The sequence below is a fragment of the Meleagris gallopavo genome, chromosome 4 (assembly GCF_905368555.1).
Source record: "Meleagris gallopavo chromosome 4, MGAL_WU_HG_1.1, whole genome shotgun sequence".
Classification (NCBI taxonomy): Eukaryota; Metazoa; Chordata; class Aves; order Galliformes; family Phasianidae; genus Meleagris; species Meleagris gallopavo.
Window position 1 is genome coordinate 62,280,723 of NC_139407.1, and position 21,900 is coordinate 62,302,622.

At 43.1% G+C, this 21,900-nt stretch overlaps 1 protein-coding gene across 2 annotated transcripts in view; it reads right to left on the reverse strand.

Annotated features, from left to right (window-relative positions):
- The window catches only part of FAM193A (family with sequence similarity 193 member A), a 72,982-nt gene extending 58,251 nt beyond the window's left edge, over nucleotides 1-14,731 (reverse strand). The window contains exon 1 of one of the 2 annotated variants that reach the window (XM_085223588.1): nucleotides 14,206-14,731. In XM_085223588.1, coding sequence (XP_085079714.1) covers nucleotides 14,206-14,475 — 270 coding nt within the window. In that variant the 5' untranslated portion in view covers nucleotides 14,476-14,731. The remainder of the gene's footprint in view (nucleotides 1-14,205) is intronic. The other variant, XM_085223587.1, reaches the window with a different exon arrangement.
- Nucleotides 14,732-21,900: the final 7,169 nt, after the last annotated feature.

A 21,900-nucleotide genomic window follows, 5' to 3' on the forward strand; every position in this document is an offset into this window, starting at 1 on the left:
AACAAAAAAATACATAAAACTAAGAGGACTGATGCAAAACAAAACCCCTGAGAACATCAGCCTTTTCCTCCAAAAAAATAAGTTGCACTTATTCAAATGCAAGTCTAAGATACTAAACACAAAGATTTAGGAATTAATTACTCGACCAGATAGCTTCAGAGATACAACTGCAGATACAACCTAGAACAGGAACTGTGTTATAAGATACTGGCCTTCTCTGATTAATCAGGCACACTGGTAAAGGGTTAACCACACTCACTCTTGACAGCAAGATCTCCTGAGACATGAAGGAAAGTCTTGCATAAGAAACATTTTCAGAAGGTCCAATGAAATACAATATTTGAAACCAGTTATGTTTTTTTTCCCCCCACAACAGAGAAACGAAGCTGTGAGGTAAATGGCACATGCTGTATTTGGACAGGAACAGACAATTAAGGCAGAGAAAGTTCTCTTTAATTCTGCAAGACGAGCATCGGTAAGATGCAGAGCCCTGGAATAATAGCCAGACTTAACAACAATCATCAGAATTACGGAAGACACAGCAACTAAGTGTTAACATGGGAATTGTAACAACCAGTTAGAGGCCTTACTTGGAACACAGAGCTAATGAACTGCAAGTTGAGCTAGCATCCATATCAGACTATTTATCTTTGCACCTCATTATCCCAAAATTGCCCAGCTCAAGATGTCCACTGTACATTCATACATCATACCATTTATTAATTTTCTCATAGCCAAATGAAATACACTACTGAAACATAACATCTGCTGTGCTTCACCTTCCACTCTTCTAGCTGTTGTCTGCCCTCCTTCAGCCCAAGTAACTCACTGCAGCAGCTCCTAAGAGAAGCAGATACGTACTTTCTTCAGTGTCTGTTCAGTGTTCTCCCATCACATCAGCTACTGCTCTTGATTGCTTGTTCATGCAGGTACTGGTCACACTGCTAACACAGATCGGGAACAGGTAAGAAGCAGTTACACATCTGAAAGCAGAGGCTGAAGTTGAAAGTTCCCAACCAGCCCTTCATATCACAACTCAGATGTGAACTAATTAATCATGCAGATAACCCCAATCCCATGTGTGGATATGGTATCAGAAAGAAACTGCTTACTCTGATCCTACGATGAGGCTTCGCAGGCTGAAAAGCAAGAATGAGAAAGATTTCAAGGAATTAAGACAAAAGAAGCCTGTCTTGTTTGCTAACTTCAGTAAAGAAGTTTCTTCTTTACACAAGCAAAACACAAATGTTTCAAGATAAGCAATGGAAACCCAACAAAAGACAAAAGAAGTAAGAGAATGTAATTATTCACACCAAGTTAATGTGAAACAAGCAACCAACCCACAAGTGTTACCAATGTGCACACTACTGTGTGATGAGAAAAGGAGACAATTCTTCGCACATGGTCAGGGCTATGATCTACTGCCTCAAAGTCTATTCCCAGCTGCAAGGCTAACAGAAAGAGGATACAATCAGTTCACAGAAGAAACAAATACCAAACTATTTCCAAAAGCCCAGGTATGCTAAGCCTTGTAACTAAAGAATATAAATATCACAAAGCACATGAGCACTACCAAGCTGTGAGCTTACTACACACCATCCCAAACAGTGCATGAGTGGATGATACCTCTCCTGAGCACAAGGCAGAGTGAAGAAAAGCACAGGACCTCTTCTCACAAGGAAGTAAGAACTTAAGCACCTGCTGGAAACAGAACACAGAATTCCACCAGAAGTTGAAGAACTTGCTGACTTTTTGTTTTAAAACATATACAGCAACCAGAGAGTCTCCCTTTAGCTGCAGATAGCAAGAAAGAAGTGGTTGACAGTAAACACTGAGAGACAGTTTCATTAGAAGCAACAATAAAGGCAATGGTTATTGAAGAGGAAAGGAAAAAAGAACAGCAAGAGAAACTCAGACAGATTTAATATCATTAAATAAGAACTCAGAGAAGTTATGTCTAAGGCAGAGAAGAGCTAAGTCTCAAATGGCATAAAAGATACAAAGCCAAGACAACCAAGCACAACGAGAGAACAGAAAACAGAGCAAGAGAATAATGATTCAGAAAAAGCACAGAGAAAATGAATAACATGCATACCAAGAGCAAGAGGATGGAGGGGACAAATCAAAAAGGCTGAAGGCACAAAATGAAATAATTCTCAGTTTAAGGCTGCTACGCTGAGTACATTAGTAATAATGAGAAAGAATCTGTCCATTACTGAAGAGGAAAAAACATATTTAAGAAGAGTAGGTCCTCACTACAGAAGGAGGACTGTAGTGAGTGCATGACTCACACCATCAGTACCAACAAATGAGGAAAAATATCCACTCAGAGTCAGCTTATGGGAACAGCCATATCATGCGGCTTTTTTGTTTTTGTTTTTTTCTTCCTCAAGTTGGCTTTATTTGATCACATTCAACCGAGTTGCTCAAGAAGCCCCCCAAGTCATCTTGAAATCAATAACACCATCTTCAAAAACTCAGAGGATGCCCAAGATACCAGAAGTTTAGATTAAGGTGAGCATAGACCCTTTCTTTAAAAGGAACAAGCCACCTAACTAACTAAATAAATAAAAAGAAGGAATAAGAAGAACAAATACCTGGGGAACAACTCTGCTTGCTTCAGTTCCCAGAAAAGTCAGGGAAGTATACTGAACCTATTACTGTTAAACACTTTGATGATATTGAGAAGAGGAGCACCACTCTGGTTTTGTCAAAAGCAAGCACTGTCAAATCAGTACATCTTTTTTTCCATTATAGACTTAACAAGGGGGAAAAAAAAAGCGTCATGACTGACTTGATTAATCAAGTTTTTGACAGCCTTACTCAGGAAACTGTTTAACACACAAAAATCAAGACCTGGATAGAACTGCTGTGAATTTCTAAATGATATATGCATGAGAGTCAGCAAGGTCAGACTTGGAAAAAGGCTAATGCTACAATGGGACAAATAGCTTATGTGACACACGACATAATCCTTCCACCTAATACTGCTCCAGAAAGTCTTAGATGGAGAACTGCAACTCATCCTGAGCACAGTTCTTCATGGCAGACAAGAACAGCATGGAGAAACACTGCAAGAGAACAAATATGACATCCAAGCAATATTACCTGTCAGGGAGGTTTGAAGGAAGCAGGGACACCCAGCTTAGTGCAGGGAGGAACAGTTCAGTTCTCAAACAGAACAAGCAATGAAGTAGTTGAATTGCAGCAAGGGAGAGTCAGATCATACAACAGAAAACTAACAGTAAAGCATTTCAGGACAAAAATAAGCTGCGTGGTGGGTGAGGTTCCGGCATCTCCATCAATAAGGTCATTATGAGAACAGATAGGCAAACAGCTGACAAGTGTAACCAGTGCTGCCTCCATTGGCCAGGAGACGGAGAAATGAATGAGATAAGAGAGAATGAAACTCAAAATTAAGATCTTACAGCACAGGTAGATTCTAGAACGCTACATTCAGGCCTGGTATGAAACAGGAAGATAATTTTTGAAGTGCAGAAGGAACCAAAAGCCTATCCAGCAGCCTGAGCTCCCACTGAGAGTTACTGAGAATCTAATAAGCTTGGATTATGAAAAAGGAACTTGAAGGGAATTCTGTCACAATATACAAATACCTCGCAAGAACAAAACATCAAATTCTAAAGGGCTCCTTCACAAGAAAGCCTCCAAGACCCACACCCACCAACCACGCACCTCCCAACTATTCAGCAACAGTATCTTTATTACCGAGTGAGACTGAAGACAAGTATTTGGGTAAGATTGTAGCAAAGCATTTTCAGAGTAAGCAGCTACTCCGGACCAGCAGCAAGGCTGCCTATTTAGCTACCATGAAGTTCAAAATGTAAAGTGTGGACATGGAACAGTTATAAGTAATGGTGTAAAATTAAAATAAATTGAATGGAAATATAGGCCCAGAATAATTTGAAACATCTACAAAAGATTATTCCCCTTCATTTTCATTATAAAACATGTGCCAGTCAGGTTTAAATAAATGCAATAGACATAGTATTCAAAATATGCATCATTAAGGCCATGATTTCATCCATAACTCTCAAAACCAGTCAGTATGTTGGGTGGCCAGCAACAGCCCTTCCTAAAACATTAGATAGTAATTAATATTTAACTTCATTACAATGCAGTGTTCCTCAGTACAAAGTTCCTGCCTCTCCTACTTAAGTTTTCAAAATTCAAGCTAGGAGAGAGAAGTGTACAAGTACGGTAGCTTCCAGGACAGAAATAAATTACCTTTTTACATTGAAAACGTAGGTTGTTGTCATTTTGTTTGTTTGAAGTAATGTGTACCTATACATCATGAAAGTTTTAGTTTGTCCTCTCCTCCTCATTTCAGCCTCTCAGCCAGCACAGCACTCACAGAAAGCCCCATCAGCCCCAGCCCACTGCCCTGAGCTGCCTCAAATCACAGCACACACCGGGGCAATTCCCCACAGAGCCTGTAACAAGGAGCACAGAAACACAGTCAGTGGAGAAGAATCATGGGAATAGCCAGGAAAAAGAAGCAAAGATGAAATACAGATGATCACACAGATGAAGCTCCTTCTGACAGTACAGAAGCTTTCCATCTTTTGCTGTGACAAAAAAAAAAAAAAAAAAAAAACCACAAAATTCATCTGATATCTATTCCAATGAAGATTCTGTTCTCAACTACATACTTTCTATAGTCACACACATAAGTTATGGCCAATCAAGTGGTGAAAAACTTCCAGTCAACCTCAGCTAAACCACTAACCTGCCATCTGTTGTGGTAGCGGCTTATTGAAGATAAGCAGCCTGGAAGCATTACTGCAATTAAGAAATCTTTTGGTCATTAACTCCACACCAATTAAACACTAAAGGCTGGCAAAATTGTACTGCAGCTCTGATCTGCTTTTTCAGGCAAATTTGTGCTCCTAAATGACTGGCTTCACTATGCAACTCAGTGTTAAAAGAAAATATCTTCAACATTTACGTAGGACTATGAGCAGCCTTCACACTCACATACATACATGTTCTCCTAATGCAGAGACATTTCCATGCAACAAGCACAACTACACACTGAGAGCGGCATCATCAATCCATGTTCAAGAATGCCATATTTAAAGAGCTGAGATACCTACATGCACGCACTCTCACTCATGCATCTGTCCATGAAAGCCTGTGGGCTCACATCAACGTTAGGGTTATCCAAATGCATACTTTGTGGAACACTCCCTACAACAAGTGTGAAGCAGCCAACTATAAGGTTACAGAACTTGAAAGAGGTTCCCTAACTTTTTATAAGTCACATCCAAACCAAAGTTCGCTATGGTAACTCCATTAATTCCAAGTATTTCTAAAATTTAGTTTGCTGCAACTAGGCCATGGGAGAAAAAGAAATAAAAAGAAAAATAAACAGCTACCACATAATACTAAGAAATAGCTAAAGAATATTTGTGTACGACTCAGTTGTAGCACCACCTTCGCAGCCTTAAAGAGTTCTGCCCTGGGAGCTACTGCTACCATTCCTGTAAGCAGGAAGAAAAATCGTAGTTGAAAAGCAAAACTACTTCAGTCCCAAAATATAGAAGAAAACAAAAAGTTTGCAATGACCACAGTCAGCACACCAACACCAACGGCACCAACACGCAGCTGTGTGCACTGCTTCTCTTTGAAAGAAGCATCAAAGACAAGAAGCGGGTGGCAGCGTGCATTCAAGTCTGGCACCTCTGCTTAAAGCTGCTGCTTTTGTTTGTGAGGAGCTGCCGCTGACAGCCTGACAGTACAAAGCTTCACGCAGAACAGGAGTCAAGGTAAAGCCTCACAGCACTCTGCAAAACATTACACGTACGTTACTTTGAATGCACTCTCCAAATTCCACTGCTACAAACAAGGTATCTTTTAATTAAAAAAGAAAAGCATATTTTGAAGACTCGCGGCTTGCATTAATGGTCTTCCTCCATAGCTGGGATACAACGGGCTGCCTTCTTTGTGTCACTTTACAATGCCAATATAATTAAGTTTTGGTCATGTCCTTCGTAGGCTTTGAGTGTTTGTCATTAGGGATAAAGATAATAAGGTTTTAAAAAAAACCTTATTAGTCAAGTTCAATAGATGCAGGTTACATAAAGTCGTGCCCAGCTGATGTTTGAGAGTCCTTCCTTCCTTCCTCGACTCATTCACGTATCTCAAAAGGCTAAGCTTCTTTTCATGTAACATCAATAATGTTTGCTCTTTTACAGTTCTTTCTCCTCATCCAAATGAACTCTTCTCCCACTGCACACAGGAGAAAAAGAAATACCATTTTGGTCTTATTCTTTCCTTCCTCATTCACTAACCACAAAACAGACTTTTACTTCCCTTAACTTACCAGACCTGTAATTGCCACCCATTTCTTCTGACAGCTGGGGATAAGCAGGACGCCAACAAAACCCAACCCCAATCCGTGAGATGGGAATATTCTGCTATATACAAATTGCATCAAGATGCTGTTTCTGGGTCTTGGTCAGAACTTGGTCTCTTTGATATGTACCCAGGTTCACAACTCCTAAACAGTTGTTAGTGGTGGTAATGGCAGTACAAGAAGATCATTTAGGGCTATTCCACACCAGCTAGACAGCCATGTTATTGCAAACCTGTGCCAAGTCCACCTGAGAGACAGATTAGTACCACGAACCCAGATCATTTCTTACCTCAAGTGGCCAATTTTATACAAAAGCCACCTCACCAAATGGATGGTCCTAACACAATGTGCCACATCTGTTCTTGTCCCCGAGAGCTGAGTATTATTAACTAAATGGGATTCCCACCACTATCAGCATCCTAAAGCTTCCACAGAGGAACATGCCTACTACTCGATCCTTTAATCTCCAATACTCTGCTTGGGGAATAATTACAATGGTTACCTCTACTGTGCAGATTTCCAAAGAAGGTGAGTTAACAGACCTTAGGGGGTGGAGGAAAAAGAAAACAAAAACATCTCTCAATTATTTCACTGCTGTCCATAGAAGTCTAAGTGCTAAAAGCCCTAGTGCAGACTTAAGCTGGTAGTGTTTACATTCCTAATTAAGAAGCTATACATTGATATGGGTCCGTGGAGCCCTTTACAGGGCTTTACAGACTCACAGGATGACTACTGTATTTATTCACTATGGGGAATGTAGCAACTAGTGTTTAGTAAACCAATACCAATCAGCAGAGTTGCACGATTTCATACACAGTATTTAGAAAACTTACCTTTTCAGCATATGCACAGATCTGGGAAATAAACCAATCACTGTCTCTACACTGTTTGATTCTGCTTTAATTTTTAAGCAGAGAAGCTCTAATTTCCAAAATGAGCAACAACTGACTTACGGGTAAACACTGCCATAACTGACATTGTGCTGCAAGGCATCATTTAACCAACACTTTGGATAGCATAGGCACAATTAGCATCTAGAAGAATAAAGATGTGTATCTCAAGATTTAGATCTAGAACAGCAAAGTCCCCTGGGCTGCCAACTGGACACACCTACCCAGCCTGGTACCTTTTCCCTGGAGAAGACAAGCAAGAGCTATTTAGAGCAGCAAACACTGCCCCAACAGCTGATCACATCCTCCATCTGTTCACAGCTCACAGACCAGTGAACTCCTTTCTTACTTCTTAAAAGTGAACAAAGGTTGTTTTTTTTGTGGTGGTTTTTTTTTTCAGTTTTAAAAAACAACCAAGGTTAAGATGAGAGCGAGATCTCAACCCTTCTGAGCTCCAATTCTATTTTATTTTTAATGAGAAAGCCATAACTGAAGAGACAAAGGATAAATACAGGCTCCTACAGAGATTTTCACCCTCTCCAACTCCGGGCACCCAGCTTGTACCAAATTCCCTTAGGGCTTTCTATAACAAAGAGTGGAGAGAGATGGTTCTTCCACAGCACAATTCTGAAGCGCCTCTCTCTCGGGTATGCAAGTGTCCCCTCTTATTATTGGAATGGAGAGAACTACACTTTCCCTAAGTTACATAGCTTGTACAAAAGAAATTAAGTTGATTATAATAAGAACACGGCTAAAGCTCACACTCCAAGGACGTCTCTCTCCAGCACCATCACCAAACACAAACAGCTCCAGTTCCAGAGCCTCAAACAGCTCACAAGCAACCCCAGTGATTTGTTCCCCTTTCTAAGGTGGTGCTCAGACTAAGCTCTGCACCACTAGAGCAGTTGTACATTCTATACCAAATTATTTGCCCTGAGAAAATATACTTCAGGAGAATTACTATGCTGCTCAGACATAGCTTTCATACTATTTCTGGTTTATTTGCTCACACGGCTATGAGGTGAAGGTCAATAATGTCATAGGCTGCCTTGAATCTTAACAATATAAAATTAAATAACTCTCATGTCAAAAAAATAATGGTGTATTTATTTTATTGCATCCCCTGACAAGCCTCAATTTTGGCAGTTCCCATAATAACATTAAGGGCAGCATTATAAATGTCATCTCCCAGCTGTACTCTTCATTTACAGCATGAGAAATTTGTAGATTAAGTTATTAACAGAGACAAGGAATTGGACTGCAGCATTCATCTATCCATTTAACTCAAATATTTCCTTATTTTAAATACCCTATGAAGCTTTCACATATAGACTGTTCCTCCTCAGAACAGAGCTGTTCAAAGCTACCTTGGTCACCACTAAAATAAAAAATCACCACAAGAAAGGAAAGTGTAGGAACAGTTTTCATAACTCAAGTAAGAGATGACAAGCGGCCTCTTTTCCCTACACTGAAGAAGCCCCAACAAATACAACATCTTCTCTGATTACCAGGATCCATATACCAGAACCCTGCCTGGCACACACAAGAAGCCCTGTATATCCTAAGCAATGCAAGATGACTTCCAGTTATTTCTCCTAATAACTTCTTAACAACACAACTGCTGCAAATCTGTATTTCTTAAGGACCACCCTTGCTCAATACACACCAGGGAGTAAACATTACCCATTTAGGCACCAAGTGGCACCAAAGTGAAATTCCACACGCACTCAACAATGCCAGAGAAGAAGAAGAATCCCTTCCATACAGGAACTGGAAACAAGAAGGGATCTGAGGACTCCCCTCATGGTGGGATGCCACTACGGATAAACGCAGTAACAAAAAAAAATACAAGATTAAATACAAAAAAATGAAACTTCAGGTACTATTTTGGATCAATTAAAAAAGGCAAGACTGAACTGAACGCTGGATATTGTCACCAATATGCACCCATTTCAAGAGGAACTTCTCATGCTAATCAAACTCTGACCTAAATCAACAGGGTTTCATTTACAGTCAGGAAGCAAAAGTTGAGAGGGGAATGGAGTTACTTGTTTGTTTTTTTTTTTTAAAACAGTCAAAGCTATCTTTTTAATCTCTCAACCACTTTGTAACCAATGTAGCAATAAAGACAAATCCACTGCCTTCATAACAAAGCCATAGTAGGACACTCCTCTAGTACTGATTAGGCACCACTGCCCAGATGCAATTTTTTTGGACACACTTTCCCCACGTTTCATTTCACAGCTCACAACCAATTACTCTCGTTATCAATTGACCATGATACAGCAGGTGCAGGAGGTGGGGGAGAAATGGAGCCATCGGGGATTGGAAATACGTCAAGGTCACGAGCACACGCAGGCACACGCTTCCCAGGAGCGGCATTACACGATCTGAACCACCAGCTAATAGGCATGCCTGTGGCCTCACATCTATTAGCAGAAAAATGCCTCGACTGATCATGAGAAGACGCTAAGAAAGAGCTATTAATGTGAATGTTATGCAACCATTAAGCTTGTTTTAAATGAATCTAACTAGAACACTTCAAACTTTTAGTCGCAATAGAGTCCCCTTCTAAATTAGCAAGTTAACTCAACCATACCACCTAAAACCAATCCTAATAGTTTCATCTGCTATTTTGTATCTCCTTTTATTAAGGAGCAAGCAGAGCATAGGCTCTTCAAGGCAGAGATTGCACCTCCATTTAAACTAAAGGAAAAGAAAGACTGAATTGCATTTAGAGGAATAAATGTGCTCCTGGACTGTCCAAAGACTCTTTTTCATAAAATAAGTATTTTGAGTTTATAAAAATATCTGCTTCCTTAACCTGAAGTTACAACACTACTTATTAGAACTATCTAATTTACCTGAACCTTAATAAAAATTGATCAAAATACATTTGCCTTTTTCAGGGCTACATAGAAGTACAAAAGCTGGCTATTCAATCAACTTCTGAGCTCTTGACAAAGCTCACTTTTATATACCTTTTCTTTTGAATGTTTGAATCACTGAGGGGGAAAGAGAGAAAAGGGAAAACCTCAAGCAACAAATCAAGCACAGATACCTGTAAAATGCAATCAACTGGAGCACTGAACTACAAAGCTGATGAGCAAACCTGCTCTAAGAGCGGCAACGTACAGTCCGCTATGAATAGCATATCTGTTCAAGAAACAAGACAAGAAAAGTCCAGCAAAATATGTTATGAAAATTATGACCGCTCTCAAATGCAAGATTTAATCATTGCTACACTTGACAGATATAAACAATATAAACTTTGAGAAAAGGAAACAAGAAAATGGTAAAATGGCTTCTGAATTATTCAGCTGAATACAAGACAGCCAGGGCTGCAGCAGATCCCATCACAGCAGGGCAGCCATGGACAGCAGCCCTTCACCCCCACGTGCCTCAGCACATTGAGTACAGCCCACCTGCCCACAGCAGTACTTCAGGTTGTGCAGTTGTTGATTAAGACAGCCCAGTGCTCCTTACAGCATGAATAATCCAACCAACGTCCAAAAACATAAAGGAAGAAATTAAGAAGACCTAATGCAACGTATTACTGAATTTAAAACAGTTCAAAACAGACAGGATAGCCCGTTTCTTTAAATACATAAATGAAATTTCAAAATACTTCATCTTCTGATTACAAACGACCATCATTGATAGGACACTTGACTCTTCCTAACGCTGCTGTGATCAGTTCTGCAAGAAGAAACACAACTCTTAGGGAAGCTTTGCAGTAGCACCACACCAGAATAAGTAACTTGGTTTCCAGTTCCAGTTTCATTAGACACAGCTACAGGTTCCCAATACGAAGCTACTCCCTTAGACTGAAACACTGCAATAGCATCTTTCATGTCACTATCATTCTAAAACATTTGCTAGTGCTGTAAAGAGTGAATTCTAACGCTCTTAAGCACGGGGCAAGGTAGCTTCCAGTTAGGTTCCATTAGGTGTCGCCCACCTGAAGCTCAGAGCAAGACTTAGCACATACTCTAACACACAATTAGGCCTCCGCTCTTAAAAATAATACTCCAAAGATGATGTATAAGAGGCTCAGTTGAAATATATTACTTAGCTACAACAGCCTCAGCTAGAATGTCAATTCTGGAATACACACCTCCAGTTTCAACGTCATATAAAGCCATTTTATAAAAGATACTTAATGTATACTTAATTCTAAACAATTATGGATAGAGAGGGACATAGAACACATACTGGATCACTTCTTAAACCTCTTCTTTCATTCCACATTTTAGATAACTTTTGGGAGAAACATTTAATGCAACTTCAATAGAAGAATGTGCCTACAATACCCAGAACAGATGCCCTAAGCTCAGGGAAGATGGAACAGAAAAGCACACAAACGACTAAAAAACATTGCAGAAAATATGAAAATCTCCTTTCCTTTTTTCTTTTTTCATGTTTTCTGTTTTCATGTTATATACATACATATACATATACATATATTTGTTTATATTTCCAAATACACGGGTCCAGCAGAGAACTGGCTGCTGGTTTTCTTGCCCACTAACAGGAACCTTACAATGTGCTGTGTAAGATGCAAGTAAAGCAAGTCTGGTTACTACTTCACAGCTATTAGAGGGTTGCTTACTTTCCATCCAGCCAAAACAAACATTGCACCTAATTTAGAAGTGATCAGTCATCTAAAATACACAGATTTCTTTCTTAACTTCATCCAGAAGCAACATATGCTAGTCCTTTGTTCACAGAACGCGCTCTTGTTTTGACCACGTGCCCTTAATTAGCAAATTATTAACTATTAAGGATATCACATTTACAAGTAAGTAACAAGTTAATGGCGATTTGAGATTTCATGTCTGAAACAAAACCATCATTTAACTGTTAAATATTGGCAACTCCTGTGCCTCAGCACCATTGGAGAGGTATTGGAAACACCAAGGAAAAAGCCACTGCAACAAGTATGGAGAAGGTAATGCCAACTTTAAAGGTGCATCTCTAAGCACAGGCATTTACCCTTTGGAAACTGAGCACAGGGATTTACCTATTCCCATTATGAACCAATTTTAACGTTTAGTGTTTGATCAAAAATGATCTTTGCCAAAGGTTTATTCTAGCTTAACTAAATGGCTTATTTAACAAATTTCTTAATTCCTCATCTGTCCACCAGCCTTCAGGATCACTCCTACCATGCTAACAACTAAAAGACAGAAACATCTGATGAAATCATGTGCACATCTGAGCAAAAAAAAAAAACAAAACAAAAAAAAAAACCTTAAAAACTAGGACAAAGTGACAAGTGTTTTCAAAGTAACATTGTACGTACTTGGAAGAGAATGAATAACGTATTAGTAGAAGTAATAGACAAAAGTATTTTTCATTTTTCCAGAAATTTAATGCTGAAATACTGCATTTAATTTGGGAAGTGCAACTTATACTCTTCAATCAAAGACCCCTGAAGACTCAGAAATCTTATAAAGAACCACCTACTCCAAAATGAAGAAGAAACATGAAGTAGAAAATCTAGAAGTGCTGCTGCCTTTTAAGGCAAATTTCAGCAGAAGATCTGATGGAGTACAATTAGCTGCCAACCAAAGTCCTGGACTGTATCTTAACCACAAGACACAAAGAGATCAAAACATCAGGGATAGTGGAGCCTTCACCATTTGAATCACATCCATGTGCTGCTCTGCTCATCACGCCACTGCTTCTTTCCTTCGCCGTTATCATGTTTATTCCAGTGATAACCAGGAACCTGTGCCAGGAAGAACTTGCATTCTAAGACATCAAACAATAAGATACATCTCCTGGCAAGAGGTTTTACCAAAACACAGTTCAGTGACAATTTGCATAGTTACAAAGAACTTCCATATGTCTTCATCATTATGCATAATGATATTCTGAAGAAGTCATATTAGTGGTACTGTCCCAAACAGAAATGACAGTTGAAATAAGCATCGGATTAGAACACACAGATGGTTCCTCTGAACCTCTGCAAGACCCAGGTAACTAAAATATGATGGCACAAAAAGACAAGCTTTAAAGAAGAAAAAAAAAAAATGGCCAGCTACAATTACCAAATTGCTTATTGACCCAGCAAAATAGGTGGGAAAAATTACATAGAAAGTTAAAAAAAAGAAAAATAGCATTAGTTACTTGGTGGCATTTCAACCACCCCATAGCACAAAAGCCATTTCTTCTATTTCCCCCCATGTGTACAAGTTCACGAGGGCGAGAGAGGAAGCAGAGCAGGCTGCGTGACACACATGGCCGGCTGAAGATGCTGTCAGCAGGAAATCCTTTTGTCAGTATAATACCTCAATGCAACCTTTGTGTGGGCAACATAAAAACCTGAGGTAACCTTTATAAGGGAAAGGCACGTCAACTTATTTACTCTTTACTCTTATTTACTCGAGCCATCGGACACCTTTCTAAAGGTTTAATCCTCGAGCAATTTCTCGAGGGGAGGAAAAAAAAGAACCAATTATACCCTACACTGCTCCTAGTAAATGTCACCATCCTACGGAATAACGGACCAGATCTACACGATTTTGAGGCCCCAGTCCGACCCCCAAGGTAGCTCGACGCCCAACCGAGCAGCCCACCGCCAGCAGGGCTCAGCTCCGCGCTCCCTGCCGCCTCCTGCACGATTTCCGCTCCCCCGAGGCCCGTCCCTTCAGCTTCTCCGTGAAGGTGGGGCCCGAGGCGCGGACCCCGCAGCCGGGGGCTCTCGGCAGGACGCCGCGCCGCCCTTCCCCCACAAAGGCCGAGCGGCCGGGGCCTCTCCCATCCCCACGGCCCCCAGGGGCCTCACCCGGCTCCCCCCGCCCCCGGGCCGGCGAAGAGCGGCGAGGAGAGGGCGGATGGCACGGCGAGCCCCCCTTCCTCCTTCCCCCCCCCACAACCCTCATCGCACCCGGGGGCCGCGCGGACGTCCCGGCGGCCCGTGCCTCGCCTCACCTCGCCGTGTCCCGCCGCCGCCCCGCCGCCGCCGCCCAGAGCTCCGCTGCCGGCGGCCGGGGCCGTCAGCAGGCCGCCCACCGCGCTCGAGGAGCCGGCCGCCGCCTGGCTCGCAGCCCGCAGAGGGACCGCTCCCGCCGCGGCCCCGGCCTTGCCCAGGCCTCCGGCGCCGCCTCCGCCGCTGGGTCCCGGCCCGCCGCTGCTGCCGAGGCCGCCGCCCCGCTTGTTCTTCCGGCGCTTGGCTCCGCGCTTGGCGTCGGCCGGACTCATCGCGCCTGACACCCGGGCGGGGAGGAGGGAGCGGGGGGGAGGAGGAGGAGAAGGAGGAGGGGAAGGGGCGCGGGGCCGCGGCGAGCTCCCGGGTGCGGAGGGGGCGGGCGGGGCCGGGGCACGGGGCACCCCGGGCGCCGAGGAGCGGAGCGCACCGACTGTCACGGCAACGGGGACTCCCTCGGCCCCAGCGCCGCTGACCAGAGTTACCGTCCAATATGGCGGACACAAGGGGAAAGTGATCCCCCCTTACGTCGGGGGGCTCCCCCTCGCGCTGACGGGAACCCGCCCCGCGGGGCGCGCCGGGAAGCGTAGTTCTCTCGCGCCCCGTCGCCGCGCCTTGCGTGGGTCGGGGGACTACGGCTCCCAGCGTGCATCGCGAGACCCCGCTGGGCGCGGCCGTTTACGTCACCCACCGCCGCGAGGCCGCCTGGGAGCGGTAGTCCCGCCCGCCGCCGTTAGCCCCGCCGGCCGACGTTGCCACTCCGGTCAAGGGACTACACCGCCGCCCAGCAGCCGGCGAGAGCCACGTGACGCGCGCCCCCGCGTCTTAAAGGGACCGCAGCGGCCGCGCACTCCCGCAGAGGCTGAGGCGCGAGGGGCCGCCTTCCGCCGAGGCGAGCCGGGCGGAGGCCTTGGGCTAATGCAGGGAATGGCGGCCGCCCCTCGTTAACATAAGCACCGCAGAGCCGGGTTTAAGCGGCACCACCGACCGATTCCTCTTAATAAAGAGCTGTGCGGGAGCCGCGTTTTGTCCTCCGTGGGTGCGGGCTGTGGGAGGCACCGAGCCCCCGCAGAGAAAGCTTAAAATGGAGGTTACGCACGGTGGGCTGCAGGCAGAGGGCCCTGTTTCTCACACACTGCAGCCCCGGCCAGGTGGGGAGGTGAGCCGGCTGCCAGCAGGGCTTGGCCAACCCAACCCAACCCACCATAGGGACCCACACAGATCATCGATCCCAACTCCCGGCTCCACATGGGACTACAGAAAGATCAGAGCCGATGTCCGAACACTCCTTCAACACCACGCCCCACAAACTGCATGCACAGCCACCTGGATTTGCCATAGCCACCTCTCATTGTGGATTGCAAACCTCCATCCGGAGTGGCAGTCAGCATCGTTTCCTGAGATTGTTTTTTCCCTTTGTAGCACAATGTGGTGCTGCATGGACAGACCCAGAAAAGATGAAATGCTCCAGCACTCCACTCTGATGCAATTTGGTGGTGTGACGTAACATTATAGACATGTTCAGGCACCAGAATGTTGTCCTTCCCATCACTGCAAGCAGGCAGCACAGCTGGGCAACAGAAAGACACAAAGGCTGTAAAACGTCTAAAAGGTCACAGAAACAATGTCTTAGGACTTTGGGAAGAAAAACAGAAGAAAGCTCTGATTCCAACATGTTCTTCTCAGGAGCTGGCAGCTCCAGAGATAGCTTCCATCTGTGCTGAAGGTGTTCCAGGGAGTTTTGGAGGAGCCCCGCTTGAATATCCTTGAAGGGAGCATATAAGCAGGAAGGGGAATGGCTGTTTACAAGGGTTGATAGTGATAGGACAAGGGGAATGGTTTTAAACTGAGACAGAGGAGGTTTAGGTTAGATATTAGGAGGAAGTTCTTCACATAGAGAGTGGTGACACACTGGAACAGATTGCCCAAGGAGGTTGTGGATGCCCTGAACCTGAATGCATTCAAGGCCAGGCTGGATGTGGCTCTGGGCAGCCTGGTCTGGTGGTTGGCGACCCTGCACATAGCAGTTGAAACTAGATGATCATTGTGGTCCTTTTCAACCCAGGCCATTCCATGATTCTATGATTCATAAACACACAGTGCTGTATGAGCAGCAAATTGCAGGATGACCAACCATAGGGTCACGCAATGCTCACACAGTTGTGTGCAGCCTTTTGCAATGAATAAATAAATTCTAGGCCCTGTAGTGTGAACTCAAATTTGACTTCTTAACATCTCAATACACAGAATTATTCTCAGGGCGTGTGTCTTTGATTTGAAATGTTGACATGTCTTATTTCAGACCTATACACAGCCAGCTTTTGCTTCCCTTCAGAATTATATTTTCACATGGTCTCAGCTGTCAGTGTCTCTATCCCCTATGTTACAGATAAAAAGCATTATTATGATAAACTATTATAGTTAAATCACTCAACTGCACAGCAGCTAAGTCAGCTTAGTCTGTCACCACAGCATTTAATTCCAGTACTCTCATCAGAGAAACATATACATTTTCCTTTCACTATTCAAAAATAAGGATCATCCATATAATTTTTAAAATTTAGTTTTCAGTGTTAAAGACAATTGGCAGTGTAGAACAGAAAGTTTTTATAAACTGTTGAGGCCAGGGTCTTTTTTTCAATCTGCAAATAAATACAGGAAAATGAAGTACTTTTATGGTTTTGAGCAGCACTCAGTTACCACACCTTTTTTTTAACTTGCAATTAGACTGAGCCAGTAGGTTGTTTTAAAAATGAACTTACCAGCTTGGTGGTGGGTCTGAAGGTTATATGAACTGGAGCAAAAGAGAGAGGAAATTAATTTGACTGCTGTGAGGACATATAAACAAATTTCTTACCTTTACTTGAATTAAATTATTTAAAATGCTCAACCTCATCCCTAAGAAAATACAGCCAGTCTTTTGAGCAAACTAACATTAATTTACCTCATTGTTAACTCAAAGCATGGCATCACACTTCAGTGTTCTTTAGGGAGAAAAATTATTTGTACTACTAAAATTATTCGAATTTTCCAGGAACAACATTTATGAAAATTCACTACGTAAACAGTACAGAGTGCTGCAGTGCACTCACACAACTTCCTTTGAACCAGCTGTATTTCAGTAGTTTTGCAGTTTTATCTGCAAAGCATAAAGTCAACAAAAATCTGTGAGGACAGTCCTATCAGTCACAGTTACCTTTAAGTTCTGCCTTCACAATGTCTGGGAAAACTCAATATGGTTTTACCCTTCACTGGAATATTTGTGCTGGTCTTCTCTTGCAGTATTTGTGCTGGTCTTCTCTTGCATACACATCTAAGATCTAAAGTATCTGTATTACTTGATGGAGTTTAACCTGGCAGGTGGCTAAGCAGCACACAGTCATTTGCTCACTCCTCAACTTGCAGTGGGATGGAGGAGAGAACTGGGGAAAAATAGTAGAATTGTGGGCTTAGATAAAATCATTTACTAAGATAGAGAAAATGATAATAATTATGACAAATATGTATGTATATATATATATATATATATATGTATGTTTATAACAAGTGATGCACAAGCAATTGCTCTCCACCTCCTGACCAGTGCCCAGCTAGTCCCCCAAACATTGGAAGAGAGCGAGATGAACTCCCACCCCCTTCAACACTCCTTCCACATGATGCTATATGGTATGGAATTTCCCTTTGGCCAATTTAAGTCAACTGTCCTAATTCTGTCCCCCCCAGCTTCTTGGGTCCTTTGCTGTGGATGGCCTTAGCTGTGTACAACACTGCTTAGCAGCAACTATAAACAGTGGTGCATTATCAGCATAGTTTTTCTCCTAAAACCAAAATGGAGCATCATACCAGACATTCTGAAGAAAACAATTCCATCCCAGCTGAAACTAGTGCAGTTCTGAACAATTGTTATAACTGCAATTAAAAAATAAGCAATCTTTAGTTATTACTGTTCTTGAAAAAGCAGTCTCTATGTCAGGGAGGTTACAATTTATGGTTTCTTTGATTTCAAGAGGTTCTTAATTATGCATTTCATTCCCAATTCTGTGAATGCTACTTAATATTAATGTTAGTAATATCCTGAAATCCAAGGAGCAACTCACCTGCATGGCAGGCCTGATAAGAGTTAAAGCCATCCTTCTGCTCTCCATCATTCTTTAACTGCTGCCATTCACCAAATGATTGTTGTATTTACATTTCCAAAAATTGCTTTTGGGTCCTCACTTTCTGTCAGTTTCCCCTACATGGTTATATTTGTGCAGAGGCCCTGAGGCTTTGCATTGAAATCAACGTTTTACAACTCAAGGAATTTGTCAACATAATTATTCTGCAGCTAGCACTAATTTGTCTTTGCTGTCCAACAATCTGTCATTTTAATAGCAATTTTGTTCTCTAAAAGCCTTCTCTACAAGAAAGTGAACATGCACGTGTATGGGCATAGGCAAATGTGTACTTACACAGAAGTGAAAAACAGCTGGATGATACGGCATGCAGACACTGTGTGATCACAAAGGTTCTCATCACGGTGAGAGCCCCTCTCCGTGATCAACACATTGAACTCACATCCCAGTGCTGTCTGAGAAAGCATTCGGGAGCCACTGGGGGCTCATAGAAGAGCTCTGCCTGTGGTCTCACAGCAACAGCACCATGATTACAAACCAGCACTGATGCAGCACCACAGCAAACGGAGTGCCTTCTCATCAGCATATGTTCTCATGCACAGTAACATCTGAGCTCCTTCCGCATGCAGGGGACATTGAAATCACCTTTCTGGATGGCCTTCATGGGGTCCTGGGCACTTGGGTTCCAAAGCCTTCTTGGGATAAGGTTGCTGATCTATCATTGAGGGAGTTTTTGGTTGCATGGTGGGATGACGCAAGCAGAGCATTCTGCTGGCAGGCCTACCTGTAAAGCAAAGGACTGTGGGCTGTTCTTCAATGACCACATTCAGTATTACCTCACCTCCTCTGGAATTTGTTTCACAGCCAGATGTTTCAACTGAAATAAACTTTATGTAAAGCAGAGAAAGCTAAAGCAAAATAAAAGCAGTCTCACCTGCTGTATAATAAAACTTTATTTCATTAGCTTTACAACCTTTACAGCTTTATGGTTATTGGCTTTTTTATCTGCGCAGTTCTTACTGGTTCTTAAACAATGTGTTTGATAAAGCTGTGAGCACAGAGGTCTTGCAGAGGGACTTGTTTCAGAGGATCTGCCATGGAAAATGATATTTCAGAGGAACCCAGATTTTGTAACCAATGTGGCCATGAAGATATGTGATTTCTGGGTGCTCATTCACAGTGCCAATGCTGGAACACTGCTGTGCTATGCTGAGTTTACCAACAACGAATATAGTAACACAAATAGAGAAAACTGTATTTTCCTCAAGAATACTTCAGTAAATAAATGGAACAAAAGTCTGTTTCTTACCACAGGAATCACAGAATTGTAGAGGTAGGAAGGGACCTCTAGAGATCGTGTAGTCCAACCCCCCTGCAGAGCAGCTCCCTATAGCAGGCTGCACAGGCAAATACAATATGTATGCCTACTGCATTCAGCAACTCTCCCCCAGTATTCCTTTGATTCCCTTTTTTTCTTCCTCAGAATAAGCTCTTCCAGCCTCTTCTGATGGGTGGCTTTTTGAAACATCTGCGTTTTTGAGGCATTGACCTGGCCTTTGAAATACATCAAGTAATGCTGCACTGTGCAAAGCTGGGTTACATTTTTGCATTGAAATATATTGTTGCCTCTTAGAAGAGTTACAAAAAAGCATTTTGCACACTGGCTCTAAGTAAGCTGATAAAGACTGTGCAATTTGGTTTATCCTCACAAGAGCATGGGATACACCTGCAAGCAGGAAAGATGTTCCTGCACATTGCTGGAGTGCAGCTGGGGAAGAGCCCCCCAGCATAACCCACAGCAGCTCAGGATTTAGTGGAGCAGTTTTGACAAACTAACTACTAAATCTTTAATCATAGAGCCGTAGAATGGTTTGGGTTGGAAGAAACCTTTAAGTACATCTAGTTCCAACCCCCCTGCTATAAGCAGGGACACCTCCCACTAGAACAGGTTGCTCACAGCCCCATCCAGCCTGGCCTTGAATGCCTCCAGGGAGAGGGCATCCATAGCCTCCCTGGGCAACCTGTTCCAGTGCCTCACCACCCTCACAGTAAAGAATTTCTAATATCTAGTCTAAATCTGCCATCTTCCAGTTTAAAGCCATTTCCCCTTGGCCTGTCGCTATGTGCTGTTATAAAAAGTCTCTCCCCAGCTTTCCCGTAGGCACTCTTCAGATACTGAAAAGCTGCAATAATGTCCCTCTGGAGTCTTCTCTAGGCTGAAGAGCCCAACTCTCTCAGCCTGTCCTTGTAGAGGAGGTGCTCCAGCCCTCTGATCATCTTTATGGCCCTCCTCTGGACTCGCTCCTGCAGCTCCAATCATTGAACACCTCAGCTTTCCCCATATCCCTCATGACCACGTCTCCATTTTCCTTCCAGAGAGGGCACACACCTTCCCTGACCTTGCTTTTATCACTAATAATGATGTGTATGAAGGATAAAGTTTACTATCCCAGCTGAAGTTTTGGAAGAAAATCCAATTTCCACCTTCCAGCGCAGGTGTTAAGCTATGCAGTCAGAGCTTTGCTGGTGAGCTGATGGAGTGAAGAGAATATTTCCAGTGTGTGATTTCTTTTATCCACAGAGCCCTAGTGCGGTGGAAAAACACAAGCAGCAGTTTCTTTGCTCGTGGTTTCCAGCCCTGCATGTCCTAGCAGCTTTGTGCCCTGTGCCCAGGTTCTCTGTGCCTCTGAAAGCTGTGATCTTTGAGGCTGCCCACTTCCTCTGCCTTCTGCCTCCATTGTTTGCAGATTGCCAATAATCCTTAAAATGAAGCACTGGCAGCCAGTGTCAAAGAGCAGTGCCAGCCTTTGGGGTTGGTTTGGGTGCTGGTCCTTGGTAGGTCAGAATTGTTCAGCACCGTTTCACCTGTTGCCTGCTCCTCTTTCTTTTTACCTTTTCTTTTCACCTTTTGGATGATGTTGAATACATCCATCAGTTTCAAGCAAAAATATGACAGCTGAAAGATCAGAGCCTGCTTTCTGGCAGCCATTACCACATAAAGTAGACATCTAATTTCATTGCAAGTTTTGCCAAGAGAAGCACATTCTGCTTTTGTACTCATTGATCCAGAGCTTTTTAACGTTATCTGAATGAACAGTGCAGCTTGTGAACCTTTTTTACAGCTTATCTTTCTGCTTCTTTGGCTTTTGAATCTATCACCACAGGGGAGAAAACAATATCTCATCGCTCTTCTATCACTTGTTACCTCAAAATGTCCCAAAGAATTTAGTTTTCCTTATCACTGCAATGTGATACAGTGGAGGTGTAGTTGTGATAGTAGACCTCTTCATAATATGAGGGTGCTCAACAGAGTGCATGGATCATCCAGGTTTCCACTCTGTGCTGGAGAAATCCAGCAGGGAAAAGGAATGGAATTTTCTTGTCTCTCTTTGCGTCTTCTCTGAACTGTTGCTGCCTCTGAGTGATTAAATTCCTGAATTTTAACTGTCATTCATAGAGCAGTTGGACCCAGAGTATGTGAACGAGGGGTTTTCTGTGCTCTCCCCACCTTTCTCTGGTGATGGAAGAGAGAGAACACCGAATGGGACTGCGTCCTCCCAGCATGACTGCAGGGAATAAGCAGCA